We start from the raw sequence: 26,950 nt of genomic DNA, 5'->3' as shown, positions 1-26,950 counted from the left end.
TGTAAGTGCTGATGACTGTACTATATATTTTGCCTCCAGACAGAGGCAGTCAATTCAAGAATTATTACTTTCTATACCATATGTCCCTGGATTAGGGGAGACAGAATTCTACCTCCGTTTTCCCTGCATGCCATAGAAGGCAACTAAGAGGGGTTGTACCAAATGATGCCCCCCCCCCCTTCTTCTATTTCAATTTCTAAAAGATGGAACAGGAGCCAAGTGTGGAGTGCTCATCCTCCTTGAAGGCTCAGGATGGGGTGTCTGATAGTGTGTGGATGTAACCAAGATGAAAAGAAAGGAATGAAAGGTAGTATGTTTGAGGAAAGGAACTTGGATGTTCTGGCTCTGCATGCAACAAAGCACAGGGGTGAAGGGAAAGAATGGTAAGGGAATGTCTTAGCAGTAAAATCTGGGGTTGGTATGAGGGCAAAACCTAAGGAGGGGGTAGTACTACTGCAAAGCAGGAATTGTGAGAATGCATGAAAGAATGTAAGGAAGTTTCAGACTGATGGGGATAAAAATGAAAGTGGATGGTGAGAGATGGGTGATAATTCGTGCTTATGCACCTAGCTGTGAAAAGAAAGATCATGAGAGGCACATGTTTTGGGAACGGCAAAGTGAGTGTCTGAAGTTTTGATACAAGAGACTGTATTAGTGATGATGGGTGATTTAAATGTGATGGTGAGCAATATGGAAGTTGAGGGTATACTTGGGGGGATGGGGTATTCAGCAAGGTAATTGGAAATGGTGAACAGTTTGTGGACTTATGTGCTCATAAAAGGCTGGAGACTAGGAATACCTGGATTAAAAAGAGTGACATACACACAGATACATATGTGAGTAGAGAAGATGGTCAGCAGGCATTACTGGATTACAAATAACTGATAGGTGTACAAAATGGGATGTCTGACCAGTATTTAGTGGAAGTGTAGGTGAGAGTGAAGATACGCAGAGGTTTTTCATAAGAAAAGGATATGGGTGATAATTGAGTGAGAACAGCATGTGAGCTTGGAAAAAAAGACTTGTGTGAAGAAACAGGACTGACTGAGTGTAGAATGGCAAACATGATAGAGAACAAAACAAGGGTAGTGGGTAAGGAAAGGGAGTATTTAGGAAAGCAGTGATGGCATGTGTTAGGTAGTAGCTGGGCAAGTAAGAAGGGTAGTGAGCGGTGGGGTGTTTAAGTACAGTTGCTAGTGAAAGAGAAAAGAGAAGAATATGGGTACTAATCTTAGGGAAGGAGTGCAAATGATTGGGAGATGTTTAAGAGAAAGGAGGAGGAGGTCAAGAGGAAGGTGCATGGTTTGAAAAAAGGGGCAAATGAGAGTTGGGGTAAGCAAGTATCAGTAAATGTAAGAGGGAATAAAAAGATGCTTTAGAAGATCGATAGTGTGAGACAACAAGAGAACAATTGGAAATGTCAGTGAAGGGACAAATAGGAAAGTGGTAACAGGTAGTGATGAGGTGTGGAGGAGATGGAGCTAGTTTTCTGAAGGATTGTTGAATGTTTTCGATGAGAGGGTGATAAATGTAAAGTGTTTGGGTGGGAAGTATGCAAAGTGAAAGTCATGGAAAGTGGGTTGGTGAGGAAAGAAAAGGTGGTGAGAGCCTTTCATAAGATGAAATGTGGGAAGGTAGCTGGAGTGGATGGTAATGCAATTAAATTTCTTGTGAATGAGGTGACTGTGTTGATGATCACTAGGTCAGGATTTTCAATGTATTTATGGATCATGGTGTTGAGCATGATGACTGGTAGAATACATATATCTCCACTGTATAAAGGCAAGGGGAATAAAGGTGAGTGTTCAGACTATAGAGGTATAAATCTGTTGAGTTGTATGGGAAAGTGGTGATTGAGAGGGTGAAGGGATGTACAAAGCATCAGACTGGAGAGGAACAATATGGTTTCAGAATTGGTAGAGGATGCGATGATCAGTGTTTGCTTTAAAGGATGTATGTGAGAAATCGTTAAAGAAATAGAAGGATTTGTATGTAGAATTTATGAATCTGGAGAAAGCATATGAAAGGGTTGCTAATATGCCTTGTGGAAGGTCTTTTGAATATATGGTGTGGGAAAAAAGTTGCTAGAAGCAGTAACAAGGTTTTATCAAGAGTGTATGGCATGAGTCCCAGTTGGAAGAGAGGAGAGTAAGTGGTTGGTCTGCGACAAGGGTGTGTGATGTCACCATGGCTGTTTAATTCTCTATGGATGGGAGGGTTGCAGAGGTGAATGCACAAGCCTTGGAGAGAAGGGTGAGTTTGCATTCTGTAAGGAGTGAGGCCTGGAAAGTGAGTCAGCTGTTGTTTGCTGATGACACAGCACTGGTGGCAAATTCAAGTGAGAAACTGCAGAAAATGGTGACTGAGTTTGGTAGTGTGTGAAAGAAGGAAAATGAAAGTAAATGTGAATAAAAGCAAGGTTATTATGTTTAGCAGGGCAGAGGGAGAGGTCAGTCAGGGTGTGAATTTGAATGGAAAAAAATTTGGAAGAAATGAAGTGTTTCAGATACCTTGGACTGTACATGGCAGCAAATGGAGCTATGGAAACAAAAGGATGGGTTAGGATGGAAATGTTCTGAGAACAATGAGAAACGGATGGAAAGAGATGTCATCATCTGGAAAGGAAAAATGGCCATGTTTGAAGGTATATTAGTCCTGGCAATGTTGTACAGATGTGAGGTATGGGCTATAGATGAAGATGTGTGGAGGAGGGATGTGTTGAAATGAAATATTCCAAGGTCAATATGTGGTGGTAGTTTGATCCAGTAAGTAATAAAGGAGTAAGAGAGAGGTATGGGAATATGAAGAGTGTGGTTGAAAGAGCTGAAGAGGGTGTGCTGAAATGGTATGGATATATGAAGAAAATGAGAGAGAAGAGGTTGACAAAGAGGATTTTTTTTTTTTTTTTTTTTTGCTTTGTCGCTGTCTCCCGCGTTTGCGAGGTAGCGCAAGGAAACAGACGAAAGAAATGGCCCAACCCACCCCCATACACATGTATATACATACATCCACACACGCAAAATATACATACCTACATAGCTTTCCATGGTTTACCCCAGACGCTTCACATGCCCTGATTCAATCCACTGACAGCACGTCAACCCTGGTATACCACATCGCTCCAATTCACTCTATTCCTTGCACGCCTTTCACCCTCCTGCATGTTTAGGCCCCGATCACACAAAATCTTTTTCACTCCATCTTTCCACCTCCAATTTGGTCTCCCTCTTCTCCTCGTTCCCTCCACCTCCGACACATATATCCTCTTGGTCAATCTTTCCTCACTCATTCTCTCCATGTGCCCAAACCATTTCAAAACACCCTCTTCTGCTCTCTCAACCACGCTCTTTTTATTTCCACACATCTCTCTTACCCTTACGTTACTTACTCGATCAAACCACCTCACACCACACATTGTCCTCAAACATCTCATCTCCAGCACATCCATCCTCCTGCGCACAACTCTATCCATAGCCCATGCCTCGCAACCATACAACATTGTTTAACCACTATTCCTTCAAACATACCCATTTTTGCTTTCCGAGATAATGTTCTCGACTTCCACACATTCTTCAAGGCTCCCAGAATTTTCGCCCCCTCCCCCACCCTATGATCCACTTCCGCTTCCATGGTTCCATCCGCTGCCAGATCCACTCCCAGATATCTAAAACACTTCACTTCCTCCAGTTTTTCTCCATTCAAACTCACCTCCCAATTGAATTGACCCTCAACCCTACTGTACCTAATAACCTTGCTCTTATTCACATTTACTCTTAACTTTCTTCTTTCACACACTTTACCAAACTCAGTCACCAGCTTCTGCAGTTTCTCACATGAATCAGCCACCAGCGCTGTATCATCAGCGAACAACAACTGACTCACTTCCCAAGCTCTCTCATCCCCAACAGACTTCATACTTGCCCCTCTTTCCAAAACTCTTGCATTCACCTCCCTAACAACCCCATCCATAGACAAATTAAACAACCATGGAGACATCACACACCCCTGCCGCAAACCTACATTCACTGAGAACCAATCACTTTCCTCTCTTCCTACACGTACACATGCCTTACATCCTCGATAAAAACTTTTCACTGCTTCTAACAACTTGCCTCCCACACCATATATTCTTAATACCTTCCACAGAGCATCTATATCAACTATATCATATGCCTTCTCCAGATCCATAAATGCTATCTACAGATCCATTTGCTTTTCTAAGTATTTCTCACATACATTCTTCAAAGCAAACACCTGATCCACACATCCTCTACCACTTCTGAAACCACACTGCTCTTCCCCAATCTGATGCTCTGTACATGCCTTCACCCTCTCAATCAATATCCTCCCATATAATTTACCAGGAATACTCAACAAACTTATACCTCTGTAATTTGAGCACTCACTCTTATCCCCTTTGCCTTTGTACAATGGCACTATGCACGCATTCCGCCAATCCTCAGGCACTTCATGGTGAGTCATACATACATTAAATAACCTTACCAACCAGTCAACAATACAGTCACCCCCTTTTTTAATAAATTCCACTGCAATACCATCCAAACCTGCTGCCTTGCCGGCTTTCATCTTCCGCAAAGCTTTTACTACCTCTTCTCTGTTTACCAAATCATTTTCCCTAACCCTCTCACTTTGCACACCACCTCGACCAAAACACCCTATATCTGCCACTCTATCATCAAACACATTCAACAAACCTTCAAAATACTCACTCCATCTCCTTCTCACATCACCACTACTTGTTATCACCTCCCCATTTGCGCCCTTCACTGAAGTTCCCATTTGCTCCCTTGTCTTACGCACTTTATTTACCTCCTTCCAAAACATCTTTTTATTCTCCCTAAAATTTAATGATACTCTCTCACCCCAACTCTCATTTGCCCTTTTTTTCCTCTTGCACCTTTCTCTTGACCTCCTGTCTCTTTCTTTTATACGTCTCCCACTCAACTGCATTTTTTCCCTGCAAAAATCGTCCAAATGCCTCTCTCTTCTCTTTCACTAATACTCTTACTTCTTCATCCCACCACTCACTACCCTTTCTAATCAACCCACCTCCCACTCTTCTCATGCCACAAGCATCTTTTGCGCAATCCATCACTGATTCCCTAAATACATCCCATTCCTCCCCCACTCCCCTTACTTCCATTGTTCTCACCTTTTTCCATTCTGTACTCAGTCTCTCCTTGTACTTCCTCACACAAGTCTCCTTCCCAAGCTCACTTACTCTCACCACCCTCTTCACCTCAACATTCACTCTTTTTTTCTGAAAACCCATACAAATCTTTACCTTAGCCTCCACAAGATAATGATCAGACATCCCTCCAGTTGCACCTCTCAGCACATTAACATCCAAAAGTCTCTCTTTCGCACGCCTGTCAATTAACACGTAATCCAATAACGCTCTCTGGCCATCTCTCCTACTTACATAAGTATACTTATGTATATCTCGCTTTTTAAACCAGGTATTCCCAATCATCAGTCCTTTTTCAGCACATAAATCTACAAGCTCTTCACCATTTCCATTTACAACACTGAACACCCATGTATACCAATTATTTCCTCAACTGCCACATTACTCACCTTTGCATTCAAATCACCCATCACTATAACCCGGTCTCGTGCATCAAAACCACTAACACACTCATTCAGCTGCTCCCAAAACACTTGCCTCTCATGATCTTTCTTCTCATGCCCAGGTGCATATGCACCAATAATCACCCATCTCTCTCCATCAACTTTCAGTTTTACCCATATTAATCGAGAATTTACTTTCTTACATTCTATCACGTACTCCCACAACTCCTGTTTCAGGAGTACTGCTACTCCTTCCCTTGCTCTTGTCCTCTCACTAACCCCTGACTTTACTCCCAAGACATTCCCAAACCACTCTTCCCCTTCACCCTTGAGCTTCGTTTCACTCAGAGCCAAAACATCCAGGTTCCTTTCCTCAAACATACTACCTATCTCTCCTTTTTTCACATCTTGGTTACATCCACACACATTTAGGCACCCCAATCTGAGCCTTTGAGGAGTATGAGCACTCCCCGCGTGACTCCTTCTTCTGTTTCCCATTTTAGAAAGTTAAAAAAAAAGAGGATATATGGGTCAAAAGTGGAGGAGACAATAAGGGAGAGACTAAACTGGGGATGGTAGGATGAAGCGGAAAAGATTTTGAGGGATCAGGACCTGAACATGCAAGAGGGATAAAGGCATCCACAAAACAGAGTGAATCGAAATGATGTGGTACACAGGAGTCAACACGCTGTCAATAGACTGAACCAAGGAAACCAAGGAAGGTCTGTGGGGCCTAGTTGTGGACAGGGGCAGAAATTCTGATGCACTGCACATGTCAGATAGAGAATGGATGTGAGTGAATGCAGCCTTTCTTTGTCTGTTCCAGGTGCTACCTGACTAACTCTGAAAACAGCGAATAAGTAGGAAAAAGATATGCCTCAGCCAGAGTGGACATAAAAAAATTCCCAGGGCATTCATGCCCCAACAAAATGGAAGGGTTATGAGATACATAAAATCTAGTGGCAACCATATATTTGCTAGCAACAGTGAAAGAATTTTTTCTAAATTGTTTGCCAGTCATCATCAGTGTAAGAATAAGAGATATAAGTAAAAGAGACAAGTCCAGATATATGTGCCCCAGAAAACACTCAGGCACTAAATCCAACAAATTTATTTGATAATTCAGTGAAAGAAGTCAATGAAGCAGGTATGGACATCTGAAGAGACTGGACCAAAAGAGATACCTGACAATGCATAGATTGGAAACCTCAGGGAAAAAAATATTTATAAGAGACTGCAACTAAGGTGCAATTACATGAAAAGGAAAGTGGTAGAGCATGAGAAAGAACAATGGATGAGACAGAACATGAAAAATTATTCAAGGACCATCGAGCATAGAAAATCTTCATGGGAAACAATTGGAATGCAACAGCTGTGTACAGTGAAAAAAGCAAGAAATTATTTTCAATACAATCATTACTGTTACTTATTAAAAATTTTCTGCTTGGAAGCTGGAGTTCTCATTCGGTGCCACTTTCTTTTCTCTTTCATACATTTCCTTCTACACTTACATATACCTCCCTTAACTCCTTCCTCTACACCTCACATTTATATTTTCACAATAAACACTGGCAAGCAGGTGCCTGTGACAAGCCATTTAATACATTACATCTTCACCTACACAGGTGGAACGCAACAGCAGGGTATGGTGACAAAGGTGAGATATCATTTTCACTCCAATAATGTTACCAATCAAAATTTTGCTGCAAGGAAGCTACAGCTCTCAAAGGTCTTACACAGATAAACTACAGTGACTAATTCATGATCAAACTGATGTGTGCTAGCAGGTGTGAGCGCTCAGAGGTCCTCTGAAAAAAGATAAAATCCTTCAGCACATCTTCCTCTCCACCTAAATACTAAATACAACCTTTCCTTACACCTACACCATAACTTAAGCACAACTCCTTCATGATTATGTTGAATGATAAATACCGGAATTCTGGAGCCCTCAAAAGTCATATGCAAGCAACCCATCTCATTAAGTACACCTTTCCTTATACCTATATACAACTTCTCTTACATACACCTTTCCAACATTTCATCTTCATAATATTACTGGAAAGTGTTAGTAGTGCTGAAGCCCTAACTGGTTCGCTGCAGACAAAACATATCATACAGTACAATTATCCTAACAAATGTTTCCCTTAACCTCACCTTCATAATCTTGTTAACAAGTGCTGGCAGGTTGGAACCCTCAAAGGTCTTCTGCAGACAAGCCATTTCATACAGTATACAGCCCAGGGCCCAAATATCACTCTTCTCATCATAAAGCTTCCCTTCACACTGTCAAAATGAGAACTTAACTTAAAATAACTTTAATATTAAGCAATGGTGAGTCTGGTTTCAATGAATATCATATTGGGATAGCTTTTGATGGTATCAGAGTGAGATAATTGAAGGTGACTAAAATGTTACACAATGATGAGTCACAGCATTTTGTTAATTCAAAACATTTATGCAAATGCAAAACAAAAGAAGGTAAGTCAGTTTACATTTGATCACATAAATTTCACTGATCAGTGAAGTAACTGAAGAAAGGCTCAGAAAGCAAAGCTAGTAAAATCTAGAACGTGTTAATGTGTGATTCAGTCAAAAAGGAGCAAACTCAGATGCCAAAATTAGGCTAACCAGAACTAGCTGGTTAAATTAAAGCAAGACATAACAGAATCCTTTGTTCATTAACAGCATATCAAGTTAAACTGGATCCAAATAGACTAAGGCAAGTCTAAGGAGTTTCTGTAATACCTTAGATATAAATGAAAAGTACTGTCAGAAACTGACATTCCAAAGACATACGAATTCCTAGAGTTCAATATTGTCCACAAACGTGAATGCCCTTTTGAGGTCAAAATGATATACTTTTTTTGTCAAAACTCAAAAATTATCACTATTCAGATACAGTGAAAAGTAACTAACTGACTTTTGGGATGTAAATCTTCATTGCACAGTATACTGTATGACAAGATATTATTTCAGATCCATACATAAAACAAAACAGCATGGCCCTTTCACTTCTTTTCACTTTCCCTGGCTTATTTCCTACTCCATCCCACCTCATCAGCCTTTCCACCACCCTCAAAGCCCTTACCATCTCAGGGCTGATGTAGTATGGCGTGCCCAGGACAGTGTGGGCATGGGCAGAGCTGGTGTTCATCATCTTGCTGATGCCGAAGTCACCCACCTTTACCACCCCTTGTTTTGTCAAAAAGATGTTGGCTGTCTTCAGGTCCCTGTTGGGAGGTGTACAAAGTAAGTGGGCTGTGAAGAGGATTAAAAGACATAGAATGAACAGTTGTTCGAGAGATGTATGGATAGAACAACTTGAGGACATAAAATGAAATCATGCTACAAAACTGTTAAAAAGAGAGGGGAAGAAGTACTCTTATAGTATAAGAGTGGTGGGTGAATGGAAGAAAATGAATGCAAGATATAGTAAATGCAGACAGTATTCAGAAATTCTAAAAATTGTATGCTAGAAGAGATACCCTTGGGAAGGGGCTCCATGAGTATAAAACTCCATCCCCACAGAATACAAAGAGGTAACGACAAAAAAGTAATCATAGATATGAGAAAAGGCTGGGCTAACTGTTTGTATCTGGACTGCCAGAAAGCTTCTGTCACTGTACTGCATAGGAATCCAATTAAAAAGTTATATCATCAGGAGGAAGCATGGGGAAAGACACAATGATGGTTGAAAGATAATCTTGGCAAAAGATAACAAAAGGAGTATGCCAGAGGAGCATTCTTAAAGTGGGCAAAGTGCTGCAGGATTTTGTTCTGTGACCATTACTCTTCGTGGTCTATGTGAATAACTTGCCAGAAGGAATACACTACTGCCTGAATGTGCTTTCAAATCATGCAAAGGTCATGTCACAAGCACTATGAGGGAAGCATCAACTCACAAGGGGGCCTAAACAGACTCCAAAGCTGTGATACATGGTTGATAAAATTCAACCTACATAAATGAAAGTAATGAGGATGGGAGTCAGTGAAAGCAGGCCTCAAAGTGAGTATCATCCAACAGGAAATAAGCTTTAGGAATCTGTGATTGAGAGGGACTCAGAAACTGACATCATCCCTACCCTGTTGCCAGAATCCTAAACTGGGCGAATAGTAAACAAGACAAACTGCTTGCTTGCAAATATCAGAACAGCTTTTAAGTATATGGACAACAAATTTCAGTCAATAAATAAAATTAACTGCATTAACATACTATGTCTCCCTTTCCAAAATTTGGTACAAAATCTTAACATTTTCAAGACACATGCTGCAACTAGATGACAGTGCCACTGACAGCTTGTGTATGTGCAATGCTCAGATATCCTTTAAGTATGGCATCCCCACGAGAAAGTACAAAGTGTGTTGTAGTTTGCAAAATTTACAAAGCAGTTAACAAAGCTCTTGTTGAATTATGACAGATGTCTTTAAAACTTGGAGAAATTCCTTACTGAAATTCAAAAGGGAAAACACTGCACGTTAACAAAGTTAATAAACTTTAATAATTGAAACTCCAGAGGTCTTTCTTGGGCATTCTGTACAGTCATAAAAAAATTGAATCAAGAGCAAATTATTCCATGGTGCAACAGACTAAGTGCTCTAAGAATGAGAAGATCTGACTTTCTTTGACATATACCATAGCCCTATTAGATGTAGGAACCCTGAAAATGAGATCCAACCCTTTCCTTGAATATGCCAAAGCTTAACAGTTTGAAGATCCCTGAAGATGAGAGGATCTGGGTTTCTGTAAATCATCACTGCTTTTATCTTGTGATTACACTAAATTAACCAAAAATCTGGAATGTGTAAAGACTGAACAATTTCAATTTGAAACATATGCTCTACATACTAAGCATGGTTTCACAGCATTTTTCAAAGATCTTCCAAAGGGAAAAAGCAGAAGTATTTTGGCCCTAGGGCCTACAAATCCTCAAGAGACAATTGTATACAATGGTAACATTGAAGGAACACCCAGGATGGTATATGAAGCAGTGGATCATGCACTTCTCAGAGATAGTAAAAGGACTAATAATTAGGGTTTTTTGTGGTGGTGGGATGAAGAAGTAAGATTATTAGTGAAAGAGAAGAGAGAGGCATTTGGACAATTTTTGCAAGGAAATAATGCAAATGACTGAAAGATGTATAAAAGAAAGAGGCAGGAGGTCAAGAGAAAGGTGCAAGAGGTGAAAAAGAGGGCAAATGAGAGTTGAGGTGAGTGTCATTAAATTTTAGGGTGAATAAAAAGATGTTTTGGAAGGAGGTAAATAAAGTACGTAAGACAAGGGAACAAATGGGAACTTCAGTGAAGAGGGCTAATGGGGAGGTGATAAGTAGTGGTGATGTGAGAAGGAGATGGAGTGAGTATTTTGAAGGTTTGTTGAATATTCAGTGTTTGATGATAGAGTGGCAGATATAGGGTGTTCTGGTCGAGGTGGTGTGCAAAGTGAGAGGGTTAGGGAGAATGATTTGGTAAACAGAGAAGAGGTAGTAAAAGCTTTGCGGAAGATGAAAGCCGGCAAGGCAGCGGATTTGGATGGTATTGCAGTGGAATTTATTAAAAAAGGGGGTGACTGTATTGTTGACTGGTTGGTAAGGTTATTTAATGTATGTATGACTCATGGTGAGGTGCCTGAGGATTGGAGGAAAGCTTGCATAGTGCCATTGTACAAAGGCAAAGGGGATAAAAGTGAATGCTCAAATTACAGAGGTATAAGTATGTTGGGTATTCCTGGGAAATTATATGGGAGGGTATTGATTGAAAGGGTCAAGGCATGTACAAAGCATCAGATTGGGGAAGAGCAGTGTGGTTTCTGAAGTGGTAGAGGATGTGTGGGTCAGGTGTTTGCTTTGAAGAATGTATGTGAGAAATACTTAGAAAAGCAAATGGATTTGTATGTCACATTTATGGATCTGGGGAAGGCATATAAAAGAGCTGATAGAGATGCTCTGTGGAAGGTATTAAGAATATATGGTGTGGGGGGCAAGTTGTTAGAAGCAGTGAAAAGTTTTTATCGAGGATGTAAGGCATGTGTACGTGTAGAGAGAGAGGAAAGTGATTGGTTCTCAGTGAATGTAGGTTTGCGGCAGGGGTGTGTGATGTCTCCATGGTTGTTTAATTTGTTTATGGATAGGGTTGTTAGGGAGGTGAATGCAAAAGTTTTGGGAAGAGGGGCAAGTATGCAGTCTGTTGTGGATAAGAGAGCTTGGGAAGTGAGTCAGTTGTTGTTCGCTGATGATACAGCGCTGGTGGCTGATTCGTGTGAGAAACTGCAGAAGCTGGTGACTGTGTTTGGTAAAGTGTGTGAAAGAAGAAAGCTGAGAGTAAATGTGAATAAGGGCAAGGTTATTTGGTACAGTTGGGTTGAGGGACAAGTCAATTGGGAGGTAAGTTTGAATGGAGAAAAACTGGAGGAAGTGAAGTGTTTTAGATATGTGGAAGTGGATTTGGCAGCTGATGGAACCATGGAAGCGGAAGTGAATCATAGGGTGGGGGAGGGGGAAAAAGTTCTGGGAGCGTTGAAGAATGTGTGGAAGTCGAGAACATTACCTCGGGAAGCAAAAATGGGTATGTTTGAAGGAATAGTGGTTCCAGCAATGTTATATGGTTGCAAGGCGTGGGCTATACATAGAGTTGTGCGGAGGAAGGTGGATGTGCTGGAAATGAGATGTTTCAGGACAATATGTGGTGTGAGGTGGTTTGATCGAGTAAGTAACAGTAGGGTAAGAGAGATGTGTGATAAAGAGAGTGTGGTTGAAAGAGCGGAAGAGGGTGTTTTGAAATGGTTTGGTCACGTGGAGAGAATGAGCGAGGAAAGAGTAACAAAGAGTATATAAGTGTCAGAGATGGAGGGAACGAGGAGAAGTGGGAGACCAAATTGGAGGTGGAAAGATGGAGTGAAAAAGATTTTGAGTGATCTGGACCTGAACATGCAGGAGGGTTAAAGGCATGCAAGGAATAGAGTGAATTGGAACGATGTGGTATACCGGGGTCGACGTGCTGTCAATGGATTGAACCGGGGTATGTGAAGCATCTAGGGCAAACCATGGAAAGTTCTGTGGGGCCTGGATGTGGAAAGGGAGCTGTGGTTTCAGTGCATTATACATGACTGCTAGAGACTGAGTGTGAACGAATGAGGCCTTTGTTGTCTTTTCCTAGCACTACCTCACACACATGTAGGGGGAGGGGGTTGTTATTTCATGTGTGGCGGGGTGGCGATGGAAATGAATAAAGGCAGACAGTATGAATTATGTATTTATATTTATATTCATTTTGCTTTGTCGCTGTCTCCCGCGTTAGCGAGGTAGCGCAAGGAAACAGACGATAGAATGGCCCAACCCACCCACATACACATGTATATACAAACATGTCCACACACGCACAATATACATACCTATACATCTCAATGTACACATATATATACACACACACAGACATATACAAATATACATGTGTACATAATTCATACTGTCTGACTTTATTTGTTCCCATCACCACCTCGCCACACATGGAATAACAACCCCCTCATGTGTGCGAGGTAGCACTAGGAAAAACACCAAAGGCCCCATTCGTTCACATTCAGTCTCTAGCTGTCATGTAATAATGCACCGAAACCACAGCTCCCTTTCCACATCCAGGCCCCACACACTTTGCATGGTTTACCCCAGACGCTTCACATGCCCTGGTTCAATCCATTGACAGCACGTCGACCCCAGTATACCACATCGTTCCAATTCACTCTATTCCTTGCACGCCTTTCACCCTCCTGCATGTTCAGGCCCCGATCACACAAAATCTTTTTCTCTCCATCTTTCCACCTCCAATTTGGTCTCCCACTTCTCCTCGTTCCCTCCACCTCCGACACATATATCCTCTTGGTCAATCTTTCCTCACTCATTCTCTCCATGTGCCCAAACCATTTCAAAACACCCTCTTCTGCTCTCTCAACCACACTCTTTTTATTTCCACACATCTCTCTCACCCTTACATTACTTACTCGATCAAACCACCTCACAGCACATATTGTCCTCAAACATCTCATTTCCAGCACATCCACCCTCCTGCGCACAACTCTATCCATAGCCCACGCCTCACAACCACACAACATTGTTGGAACTACTATTCCTTCAAACATACCCATTTTTGCTTTCCGAGATACTGTTCTCGATTTCCAAACATTCTTCAAGGCTCCAAGAATTTTCGCCCCCTTCCCCACCCTAAGATTCACTTTCGCTTCCATGGTTCCATCCGCTGCCAGATCCACTCCCAGATATCTAAAACACTTTACTGCCTCCAGTTTTTCTCCATTCAAACTTACCTCCCAATTGACTTGACCCTCAACCCTACTGTACCTAATAACCTTGCTCTTATTCACATTTACTCTTAACTTTCTTCTTTCACACACTTTACCAAACTCAGTCACCAGCTTCTGCAGTTTCTTACATGAATCAGCCACCAGCGCTGTATCATCAGCGAACAACAACTGACTCACTTCCCAAGCTCTCTCATCCACAACAGACTGCATACTTGCCCCTCTTTCCAAAACTCTTACATTCACCTCCCTAACAACCCCATCCATAAACAAATTAAACAACCATGGAGACATCACACACCCCTGCCGCAAACCTACATTCACTGAGAACCAATCACTTTCCTCTCTTCCTACACGTACACATGCCTTACATCCTCGATAAAAACTTTTCACTGCTTCTAACAACTTGCCTCCCACACCATATATTCTTAAAACCTTCCACAGAGCATCTCTATCAACTCTATCATATGCCTTCTCCAGATCCATAAATGCTACACACAAATCCATATGTTTTTCTAAGTATTTCTCACATACATTCTTCAAAGCAAACACCTGATCCACACATCCTCTACCACTTCTGAAACCACACTGCTCTTCCCCAATCTGATGCTCTGTACATGCCTTCACCCTCTCAATCAATACCCTCCCATATAATTTACAAGGAATACTCAACAAACTTATACCTCTGTAATTTGAGCACTCACTCTTATCCCCTTTGCCTTTGTACAATGGCACTATGCACCCATTCCGCCAATCCTCAGGCACCTCACCATGAATCATACATACATTAAATAACCTTACCAACCAGTCAACAATACAGTCACCCCCTTTTTTAATAAATTCCACTGCAATACCATCCAAACCTGCTGCTTTGCCGGCTTTCATCTTCCGTAAAGCTTTTACTACCTCTTCTCTATTTACCAAATCATTTTCCCTAACCCTCTCATTTTGCACACCACCTCGACCAAGACACCCCACACCTGCCACTCTATCATCAAACACATTCAACAAACCTTCAAAATACTCACTCCATCTCCATCTCACATCACCACTACCTGTTATCACCTCCCCATTAACCCCCTTCACTGAAGTTCCCATTTGCTCCCTTGTCTTACACACTTTATTTACCTCCTTCCAAAACATCTTTTTATTCTCCCTGAAATTTAATGATACTCTCTCACCCCAACTCTCATTTGCCCTCTTTTTCACCTTTTGCACCTCTCTCTTGACCTCCTGCCTCTTTCTTTTATACCTGTGTATATATGTATATGTCTGTGTGTGTATATATATGTATAAGCTGAGATGTATAGGTATGTATATTTGCCTGTGTGGACATGTATGTATATACATGTGTATGTGGGTGGGTTGGGCCATTCTTTTGTCTGTTTCCCTGCGCTACCTCGCTAACGCGGGAGACAGCGACAAAGCAAAATAATATAACAATAAAATCATGTATCTCCGTCTAAACCTACTCCCATCTCTAACCCCCTTACCTGTGGAGAATGTGATGCTGGTGCATGTACGCAATGGCAGCCGTGATCTGATGGAAGATGACCAGTATCTCCCTCTCGTCAATGCGCTTAACCCTGTGTGTGAGGTACTGAGCCAGACTCCCTCCATCAGCATATTCCATCTCAATACATAGCACTGTGTCCCTCTCAAAGCTGTCCATATAGCTGCATGGCAAGGGAATATGAAAACTGGTCACTTATTGGGGGAAAAGGAAAGTTAAACATGGCAAACCACGTCAATTAATGCTCGTGTTCTGATGCACTGTACAAAGTCAAGTCTGTAAGTCAAGTTAGGCCATCATAGGTTAAGCAAATTATGTCAACTGAATCAAGTTATATGGTGTGAGGTTAAGCCTATTAGGTAAGATTATGATATACCTAGTCTTGCTCGGATAGATAGATTAGGCTAAGCAAAAGACCCGAAGTATGACAGGTAAATTCAACTAAGGCAAAGATTACTGAAGTTTACATTTAGTAAAAACTGGCAAAGTAAGGTTGCATTAAACTTAGGTTATGAATCAAACAGTTACAGCAGGCTACTAAGCTGGAATACTTAAGATTATGTAAACATAAACCATATGAATAATATTAAGTAATCTTGTACTTTGTTACATTTAGGTCTGCTAAGCTGTTATATCAAGGTAAGGTAATTTAGATCATATAATCAATACCAATTAAGCATGAAGCTTTGTTATTAAATCAAAGGGTCATGCTTTGTTGTTAAAATGGCTGATCAAACCACAAACTTTTGTTACCACACGAATATAAAACCAAAGTAAGTAATGTTATGATAGGTTAAATAAAGTTTTGATGGGTTAATCATCAAAGTTAAGCAATATCTGGTTGATCATAATAAGGCCAAGTTACTTTAAATCAGAAGTCCATGTATCAGTAATGTTAGGAGAGGTTAAAAGATTAAGTTATCCTAAGTACAGCAAGGTTATGTACAATAAACCCGGTAATCTTGTCAGGTAAGTAAGTTCCATATAGTTTAGGTAGTTATGTTAAACTAACTTGGAGTTATCAAATCTAATCCAGTTTGAGTACCTCATCCTAAAGTTTTGTGTGATGAAGAAGTAATACTGAAATGGTCCATTAATGCAAAACAAAACTGACAACCTAATTAGCTTTGAAGCAATGAACTCAGCTGACCTGATGATCTTAAGATGGCACATCATGGATCAATTTCTCATTTTCACACATAATGCAGTGACCTAAGATAAAATGACAGTGGTGGGAAGGTATGATGTAACAGTAAGAGTAACTTGGTGTCCACAAATGATCTTATGACATTACTGCAGTCCATCTTCATTAAACAAAAAAATGGGGAGATGTTACATCATCAAATAGTCCAATGCATTTATCTCATCCTTAGCAGCAGTGACTATGACTGACCTATGATAAGCTGGTAATATTAGAGCACAACACCTGAATCAATCTGCGAGTGCGAAGTTGGTCAACAGCAAATCAAATATCTGCTGAATCATTGATAAGCAGTGACAAAATTACTTACTCTGAGTTAAAGAATGACTGAAAGTTAACCCAAACAAGTACTGTAAAGACATAATTTGATCTAGAGAAAACATATATCTAGGATCATCTAAAATACTAGCTAATGAGAGTTAACCTTACAGACATGCTTTAGTTCAGCATGGCTCAAACAATGAATGACCTTAATCTAAGTAGTACTGGCCTGAGTTGACCTGAGCTCCATGACAATACTGAAGTGGAACAAAATTGCCCACTATCTGATTATATCACCTCACTTTTCATCAGCAGTCAAGAAGGGGGTGGATCTATCTTTCTGCTAAGAAAAATTAGCTTGGGAATTATGGGAATAGGGAGAGCAACAATGTGATGATGGAATGAAGTAAAAAAGGCTTTGAGGGTTCATGACCTTAACAGTCACAAGGGTAAGAGGGGTAAGAGGTGTGCACATGATAAAACAAACTGAATCAGTATGATACAAGAGGAGTGACATGTTGTTTATAGGTGAACCACATGTGAAGTGATCCGAGGAAACCAAGGAATAGTTTTTGGGAACTGGCTGTGGATGGCAGGGTGTGGTTTCTGTACATAGTACATGACAGCTGGAGAATGGATGTGACCAAATGAGGCTGTTGTCTGGTTCTGATACTACTAACTCACTACGGTAGGAAACAGCAAATAAGCATAAAAAAAAGCAACTCTCAGTATGACTTGAGCACACTTGATGGTGTTATCCAAAATAACTGGCTTTTCCTAATAGGCAATGAACCAAGATGACTCAGGCTAACCTGATAATGTTGGGATGGTCCAGCAGGGCCAGAACGTTGACTTCATTGAGGGCCATTTGGCGTTCTGAGGCTGATAGTTCCAGCATGTTGATCTCCTTGATAATTACCAGTATGTCATCCTCCTTACGCCGGTACAGAACAGCACTACCAAATGCTCCTGACGGGACATAAAACTTGTCTAATTAATTCCATGGGTATAATATTCTAGGTACTTATGCACACTTTTTCAGCAGACCATGAACAAGATCTCTAACCCTCAGTCTGAAAAGCACTTTTACAGAATCTTCAACATGGGAATTTAATCCTATCAGTGTGATATCTTAGTCTATCAATCAAGATAACTCATCCCATACTACATTAGCTTCGTTTTGAAATACATAATGTAATAAAGAACATGATTTACCTCCACAACATTTCACATCCCAGATAGACTGTTATCCTTAATCAGATAAGCTGAATGATGTTAGTCAAGGTTTGTTTCAGAGGTAAACACTGACACTTGTCCTGCTGCTCTCTGACTGGTTGTTAGCAAAGTTAAATCCATCAAAATCACTTTATGTGTGTGTAGCAAATGGCATGTATATTTCTATTTGATCATCATAAATAACAATTAATAGTGAAAATGATATAAAATCACTCATACATGTGTGTACCTACTTGTACTGTACTGGGAGAGAGGTTTGCAATCATTGAGCCCCATCTCTTGAACAGTCTCTGCAATCATAAAACCTTTCAAACTTCAGTATGGTCTACATTTACAATATCCTCTTTCAGTTTATTCCATTCATCCACCACTCTTATACCATAATAATACTTATTTTCATCTTTCTTAACAGGTTTTTTGCTAATCTTTATATCATGCCCTCTGGCTGTTCTATCCTTACAGCTTTCATAGCACTGTTCACTGTTATCAATATGCCTCACTATTACCTATCATCTGGTTATGATAAAGTCACCACTCACTATTCTCTTATGTTGGGCAAATCTGCAGCTAGTAGCCTATCCCTGTACTCTATCTATTCATCTATATCTCAAACACCCGTTCTCTTTGAGAACTCCCTCAAGGGATGGCCATGACAAAAGTCTCCATAAATGGTGAACTCCAGCGCTGATTTTTGGCCTTTTAGTGCCTCAATCTGGAGAGGCCACTGGCAGAGGGCTACCCTGGCACAGTGTTTCCAGAGGGTTATCCCTAATGTTGCAATGGACTTCTACTTAATTCTCCAACCGTCTATTTCTACCTAATGCTCACACCCAAATATTTCTACCAACTACTTCTACCAAATGCTTCTGTCTTCTTTTCCTACCTACTCCTTCTATCTTTTGCTCCTACTATTTTGCCAAAAGGGAGGGCTAGCTCACAGCACTCACCTCTGGAAAATCTAAAGTTACAGAGAATGAGTTCTGTGAGGTAAGTGTTGTCAAGAAGAGATTGTATGTCTGGGGACAGAATGCCAGCAGTTCACATGTGGGTGAGGCAGAACTCATCTCTCCTAATTCTGGTACCATTTTTGTTGCACTTCTGTGTACCTTCTCTATTAGATCCCATTTGTGTATATCCTTATACCTGAAATCCCCCATTATCAATACTTTCTCTGGGAAGTGCATGCTTTACTGATTCAAGTACCATACTGATTGTCCCTTCATTGTCATCATTATATATCTGTTCTGGAACATTAAAATTTTTGGAGGATTTAATATCATCAACAACACAATGCATTTATTCCCTACAATTACTCTTCCAGTTTATGTATTGCCTGAATGGGCCATCTACTACTGTTCCCTGAAACTTAAGGTTATCTCTCATTAGGAAAGCCAATCTTTCTCCTTTGTCTTCTCTTTCCCTCCTTACTATTATGCACCCTTGTGTGTGTGTGTGTGTGTGTGTGTGTGTGTGTGTGTGTGTGTGTGTGTATACTCTTGGCAAAAAAAAAATCCTATAGCACAAAGCATGTGGGCTAACCCTTGCCGACGATCCGGATCTTCTCGTAATCATGATCCAGGTCTTTGACCCGCTTCTTGGCACCATTGCCTGCTGTTTTGAGGGCATCCTTCAACTTCTTCAAATCGAAGTAGAGTTCTCCCAGGGTGAGTGTGTCTGATCCCTCTGGACCCCATCTCACAACCTCCACACCTGATCCCTGCAGATCCTTGCTCAGTGTCACTGGAATCTTCAGGGACAAAGGAGTGAGAAGACAGATCAGGTATGGTCAGTAAAGGGTAAAAGGAGAGGACAGACAAGGACACAAAGACCTGTCAACTGTCTAAAGATTAATGGAGTTTAAGAATTCCTAGCATTCTGGATGAAAGGAAGCAAACTATGCTTTGGGAGGTATGGATGAAGAGGTGGTGAATGTTTATGAGAAAACCTACATGAAGATAAGGAAGATGATATATGGATGATGGGAAAGTAAAATGAGGATGAAGTGAAAATGAAGTCTGGATGAAAGGATTGTGAAGTATGCATCAGAAGGAGGTAAAGCATACATCAAGGAAAGGTGAACAAAACATCAAAAGAAGGTGAAACCTACATTTGGTGAAAATAAACTAAAGATAAGCAGAAAGTGTATCGGAAGGGAGAATGAAGTATGCATGAAGGGAAGATGAAGTATAGATGAATATAAGGTGAAATATGGATGAAGGGAAGGTAAAAGCAGGGATGAGGGAAAGGTAAAGTGTGGATAAAATGATGTTAAAGGTGTGGATGTGGGAAATGTGATGAGGCAAAAGTGTAATGTGGATGAGGGGGAGGGTAAATTGTGGATGAAAGGAAGATGAGGTGAGGATGAGGGGAAGGTCAAATGCAGATGACATATGAGAACAACACCAGCCATGAGTCTGACCTGAAGCAGGTGGGTGAGGGTGGAGGCAATAGCCTGGTTGTGGTGGGCATCATGGGCAGGGTGGGCAGCCAGAAAGTCTAGGCGGGCATTCATTAGAGACTTGTCCACATGGGTCGACACTAAGGAGCTGAAGAACTCCCGCACCCACACCTGTTCTGCTGCTGAGTGGCTGCTCAGCACCTGCAATACAGTCACAGGTCAAGGTGCAGAGTTATACAAGTCTAGCTCCTATTCACAGGTTAAGATGCAAAGGTTCATAGGTCAGGCTGCTAGTATCCCAGGTCAAGTTGCAAAGGTCACAGGTCATGGTGCAAAAGTCCCAAGGCAAGATACAAAGGTCTCAGGTCAGATTCCAACTTACAGCTCCAAGCGAAAAGGTCTCTGATCAGCATGCTAGCATCACAGGGCTAAGTGCAAAGGTCACAGGTCACTGCAGGTCAGAGGACAAAGGAAACAGGATGACTATAGCTACAGATCAGTATGGTGTCAAGTCAAACTAGAGACATAAGACTGGGGACTAAGTAAGGCTACAGGACAAGGGATAGGGTTAGGGGACAAGATTGACATAGCAGGAAGACTGAACTACAGGTCAGGGGGATTCAGCTACAGGTAAAGGAACATAAAATTCAGGTAAGGAACTCGAGCTACAGGTCAAAGGACTAAAGGTATACAGGTCAAGGGACTATAGAGCTCCAAGTCAGGAGGCTAGAGGGCTACAGGTCAGAAAACCAAGGATACAACATTCCACCTGACCTTCTCCCCAGGTCCACACAAATGCAGCTCCACCTCTGATCCATGCAGCACCACGCCAATAGTCTCCACCTTCCTGCCATCTAGCGCGCTGGACACCTGGCCTAAAATGAAACAAAACTCATTACGCTATATACGTAAAACCAAATTTACAAGGCAGGCTAAGTTTGATTCACATGGCTAAATCTAGGTATATAACAAACCAAGATTATAATCAATTCAACAGGTTTATGATCCTGGACCTCGAAGTACAGTACTCACTGAGGATGTGGTCCAGTGTGGAGGTCTCATATTTGAAGGTGACCAGAAGGACGCCCGGTAGGATGGCCTGGGCAATGGGTCCCACATGCCTGGCCCGAGACGACACCAGCAGCAGCCGCCAGCGTTGCTTAGGCAACAAAGGCCCCGCGCCTTGGCTCGGGCCCCCGGGGGTGCTCATACGACCCGGCGACGACTGGGGTGACTGGTGCGTCCAGGCCATGAGACATCCTAAAGTATATGGCAATAAGATTAATGACTAAGAGAGAGAGAGAGAGACTGTTACAAAGGAAAAGTTTGAAATATCCAGAACCTGGGCTTCCGCTTCCACTGGGTCCTTTTCTCACTTCCTGACCCCGTTCGAGACCTTATTTTGGACAGCCAACTGCACGTCATGGGGTACAGCTGGCGACCACAGACAGCTCCCAGGGATGGACATATTAAAATACAAGTCATACAGCTTCTGGCTTTGTTTGTTGTTCATAATGAGGAGAGTGAATTCAACACAGGGAATGAAGGCCAACCTTCCTTTAGAATACCTCTCAAGGTTTACTAACCCTTAATACCAAGGACAGGACAGAAGTCCAAACCTAGCCGCATGGAACACTGACTCTGTATCAACACACGAACACATGCACAATGGCAATACTTCAGATATGCAAGTATTCAATGACATTTCTAAAATGTGAAAAATACATTAACCCTTTTTATTGATCTAACAGCATTATCTATCACACCCTTTTTATTCTAAACCCAGATAGTAAATTACAATCCTGAATACAATGCTCAAGTGTACCTTCACCTCTTCAATACGCATCTTACATCTTTTATCATCGTACGCACAATTATTCCACATTCCCCTCCACTTCTTTGTTCTCTCATTATTCTAGCCACAGTTGTGTCCTTTAAGCATCTCCTTCCCACGTGCACGATATCCCCCAACTCTGCTTTCATCAAAACACTTTACATTTCTGCCATTTTTTTACACCTATTCTTTGGGTCCTTCTCTCTAAAGTTCCATATAGAATTCTTTAATTAGGTACTTGAAATTATATTTCATTTTCTTTTGTTAATTCCAAACCAATCCAACATGATGGCAGGTACCCAAAGGTGTGTATATATATATATATTTTTTTTGCCGCTGTCTCCTGCGTTTGCGAGGTAGCGAAAGGAAACAGACGAAAAGAAATGGCCCAACCCACCCCCATACACATGTATATACATACACGTCCACACACGCAAATATACATACCTACACACCTTTCCATGGTTTACCCCAGACGCTTCACATGCCCTGATTCAATCCACCGACAGCACGTCAACCCCGGTATACCACATCGCTCCAATTCACTCTATTCTTTGCCCTCCTTTCACCCTCCTGCATGTTCAGGCCCCGATCGCACAAAATCTTTTTCACTCCATCTTTCCACCTCCAATTTGGTCTCCCTCTTCTCCTCGTTCCCTCCACCTCCGACACATATATCCTCCTGGTCAATCTTTCCTCACTCATTCTCTCCATGTGCCCAAACCATTTCAAAACACCCTCTTCTGCTCTCTCAACCACGCTCTTTTTATTTCCACACATCTCTCTTACCCTTACGTTACTTACTCGATCAAACCACCTCACACCACACATTGTCCTCAAACATATTTCCAGCACATCCATCCTCCTGCGCACAACTCTATCCATAGTCCACGCCTCGCAACCATACAACATTGTTGGAACCACTATTCCTTCAAACATACCCATTTTTGCTTTCCGAGATAATGTTCTCGACTTCCACACATTCTTCAAGGCTCCCAGGATTTTCACCCCCTCCCCCACCATATGATCCACTTCCGCTTCCATGGTTCCATCCGCTGCCAGATCCACTCCCAGATATCTAAAACACTTTACTTCCTCCACTTTTTCTCCATTCAAACTTACCTCCCAATTGACTTGACCCTCAACCCTACTGTGCCTAATAACCTTGCTCTTATTCACATTTACTCTTAACTTTCTTCTTTCACACACTTCACCAAACTCAGTCACCAGCTTCTGCAGTTTCTCACATGAATCAGCCACAAGCGCTGTATCATCAGCGAACAACAACTGACTCACTTCCCAAGCTCTCTCATCCACAACACACTTCATACTTGCCCCTCTTTCCAAAACTCTTGCATTCACCTCCCTAACAACCCCATCCATAAACAAATTAAACAACCATGGAGACATCACACACCCCTGCCGCAAACCTACATTCACTGAGAACCAATCACTTTCCTCTCTTCCTACACGTACACATGCCTTACATCCTCGATAAAAACTTTTCACTGCTTCTAACAACTTGCCTCCCACACCATACATTCTTAATACCTTCCAAAGAGCATCTCTATCAACTCTATCATATGCCTTCTCCAGATCCATAAATGCTACATACAAATCCATTTGCTTTTCTAAGTATTTCTCACATACATTCTTCAAAGCAAACACCTGATCCACACATCCTCTACCACTTCTGAAACCACACTGCTCTTCCCCAATCTGATGCTCTGTACATGCCTTCACCCTCTCAATCAATACCCTCCCATATAATTTACAAGGAATACTCAACAAACTTATACCTCTGTAATTTGAGCACTCACTCTTATCCCCTTTGCCTTTGTACAGTGGCACTATGCACACATTCCGCCAATCCTCAGGCACCTCACCATGAGTCATACATACATTAAATAACTTTACCAACCAGTCAATAATACAGTCACCCCTTTTTTTCATATATATATATATATATATATATATATGAGTTTGAATGGGGAAAAACTGGAGGAAGTGAAGTGTTTTAGATATCTGGGAGTGGATCTGTCAGCGGATGGAACCATGGAAGCGGAAGTGGATCATAGGGTGGGGGAGGGGGCGAAAATTTTGGGAGCCTTGAAAAATGTGTGGAAGTCGAGAACATTATCTCGGAAAGCAAAAATGGGTATGTTTGAGGGAATAGTGGTTCCAACAATGTTGTATGGTTGCGAGGCGTGGGCTATGGATAGAGATGTGCGCAGGAGGATGGATGTGCTGGAAATGAGATGTTTGAGGACAATGTGTGGTGTGAGGTGGTTTGATCGAGTAAGTAACGTAAGGGTAAGAGAGATGTGTGGAAATAAAAAGAGCGTGGTTGAGAGAGCAGAAGAGGGTGTTTTGAAATGGTTTGGGCACATGGAGAGAATGAGTGAGGAGAGATTGACCAAGAGGATATATGTGTCGGAGGTGGAGGGAACGAGGAGAAGAGGGAGACCAAATTGGAGGTGGAAAGATGGAGTGAAAAAGATTTTGTGTGATCGGGGCCTGAACATGCAGGAGGGTGAAAGGAGGGCAAGGAATAGAGTGAATTGGAGTCATGTGGTATACAGGGGTTGACGTGCTGTCAGTGGATTGAATCAAGGCATGTGAAGCGTCTGGGGTAAACCATGGAAAGCTGTGTAGGTATGTATATTTGCGTGTGTGGACGTGTGTATGTACATGTGTATGGGGGGGGGGGGTTGGGCCATTTCTTTCGTCTGTTTCCTTGCGCTACCTCGCAAACGCGGGAGACAGCGACAAAGTATAAAAAAAAAAAAAAAAAAAAAAAAAAAAAATATATATATATATATATATATATATATAGGGGATAGGGGTGAAAGAATACTTCCCACGCATTCCTCGCGTGTCGTAGAAGGCGACTAGAGGGGACGGGAGCGGGGGGCCAGAAATCCTTACCTCCTTGTATTTTTTAACTTTCTAAAATGGGAAACAGAAGGAGTCACGCGGGGAGTGCTCATCCTCCTCGAAGGCTCAGATTGGGGTGTCTAAATGTGTGTGGATGTAACCAAGATGTGAAAAAAGGAGAGATAGGTAGTATGTTTGAGGAAAGGAACCTGGATGTTTTGGCTCTGAGTGAAACGAAGCTCAAGGGTAAAGGGGAAGAGTGGTTTGGGAATATCTTGGGAGTAAAGTCAGGGGTTAGTGAGAGGACAAGAGCAAGGGAAGGAGTAGCAGTACTCCTGAAACAGTTGTGGGAGAATGTGAAAAAATGTAAGAAAGTAAATTCTCGATTAATATGGGTAAAACTGAAAGTTGATGGAGAGAGATGGGTGATTATTTGTGCATATGCACCTGGGCATGAGAAGAAAGATCATGAGAGGCAAGTGTTTTGGGAGCAGCTGAATGAGTGTGTTAGTGGTTTTGATGCACGAGACTGGGTTATAGTGATGGGTGATTTGAATGCAAAGGTGAGTAATGTGGCAGTTGAGGGAATAATTGGTATACATGGGGTGTTCAGTGTTGTAAATGGAAATGGTGAAGAGCTTGTAGATTTATGTGCTGAAAGAGGACTGGTGACTGGGAATACCTGGTTTAAAAAGCGAGATATACATAAGTATACGTATGTAAGTAGGAGAGATGGCCAGAGAGCGTTATTGGATTACGTGTTAATTGACAGGCGCGCGAAAGAGAGACTTTTGGATGTTAATGTGCTGAGAGGTGCAACTGGAGGGATGTCTGATCATTATCTTGTGGAGGCTAAGGTGAAGATTTGTATGGGTTTTCAGAAAAGAAGAGTGAATGTTGGGGTGAAGAGGGTGGTGAGAGTGAGTGAGCTTGGGAAGGAGACTTGTGTGAGGAAGTACCAGGAGAGACTGAGTACAGAATGGAAAAAGGTAAGAACAATGGAAGTAAGGGGAGTGGGGGAGGAATGGGATGTATTTAGGGAATCAGTGATGGATTGCGCAAAAGATGCTTGTGGCATGAGAAGAGTGGGAGGTGGGTTGATTAGAAAGGGTAGTGAGTGGTGGGATGAAGAAGTAAGATTATTAGTGAAAGAGAAGAGAGAGGCATTTGGACGATTTTTGCAGGGAAAAAATGCAATTGAGTGGGAGATGTATAAAAGAAAGAGACAGGAGGTCAAGAGAAAGGTGCAAGAGGTGAAAAAGAGGGCAAATGAGAGTTGGGGTGAGAGTATCATTAAATTTTAGGGAGAATAAAAAGATGTTCTGGAAGGAGGTAAATAAAGTGCGTAAGACAAGGGAGCAAATGGGAACTTCAGTGAAGGGCGCAAATGGGGAGGTGATAACAAGTAGTGGTGATGTGAGAAGGAGATGGAGTGAGTATTTTGAAGGTTTGTTGAATGTGTTTGATGATAGAGTGGCAGATATAGGGTGTTTTGGTCGAGGTGGTGTGCAAAGTGAGAGGGTTAGAGAAAATGATTTGGTAAACAGATAAGAGGTAGTAAAAGCTTTGCGGAAGATGAAAGCCGGCAAGGCAGCAGGTATGGATGGTATTGCAGTGGAATTTATTAAAAAAGGGGGTGACTGTATTATTGACTGGTTGGTAAGGTTATTTAATGTATGTATGATTCATGGTGAGGTGCCTGAGGATTGGCGGAATGCGTGCATAGTGCCAT

The 26,950-nt window shown here is 41.7% G+C and overlaps 1 protein-coding gene across 1 annotated transcript in view; it reads right to left on the bottom strand.

The window, feature by feature from the left end:
* LOC139751339 (serine/threonine-protein kinase Nek8-like) overlaps positions 1-21,766 on the bottom strand; it is a 180,171-nt gene extending 158,405 nt beyond the window's left edge. Inside the window, 9 exon segments of the mRNA XM_071666693.1 lie at positions 7,747-7,875; positions 8,681-8,822; positions 15,392-15,574; positions 17,686-17,842; positions 19,649-19,856; positions 20,529-20,708; positions 21,282-21,382; positions 21,540-21,733; positions 21,735-21,766. Of these exon segments, the coding sequence (XP_071522794.1) occupies positions 7,747-7,875; positions 8,681-8,822; positions 15,392-15,574; positions 17,686-17,842; positions 19,649-19,856; positions 20,529-20,708; positions 21,282-21,382; positions 21,540-21,733; positions 21,735-21,766 (1,326 nt within the window).
* Positions 21,767-26,950: the final 5,184 nt, after the last annotated feature.

The sequence above is a fragment of the Panulirus ornatus genome, chromosome 11, assembly GCF_036320965.1.
Source record: "Panulirus ornatus isolate Po-2019 chromosome 11, ASM3632096v1, whole genome shotgun sequence".
NCBI classification, from domain to species: Eukaryota; Metazoa; Arthropoda; class Malacostraca; order Decapoda; family Palinuridae; genus Panulirus; species Panulirus ornatus.
The sequence above is the reverse complement of the archived record's forward strand: the minus strand, read 5'-3'. Positions and strand labels throughout refer to the sequence as shown.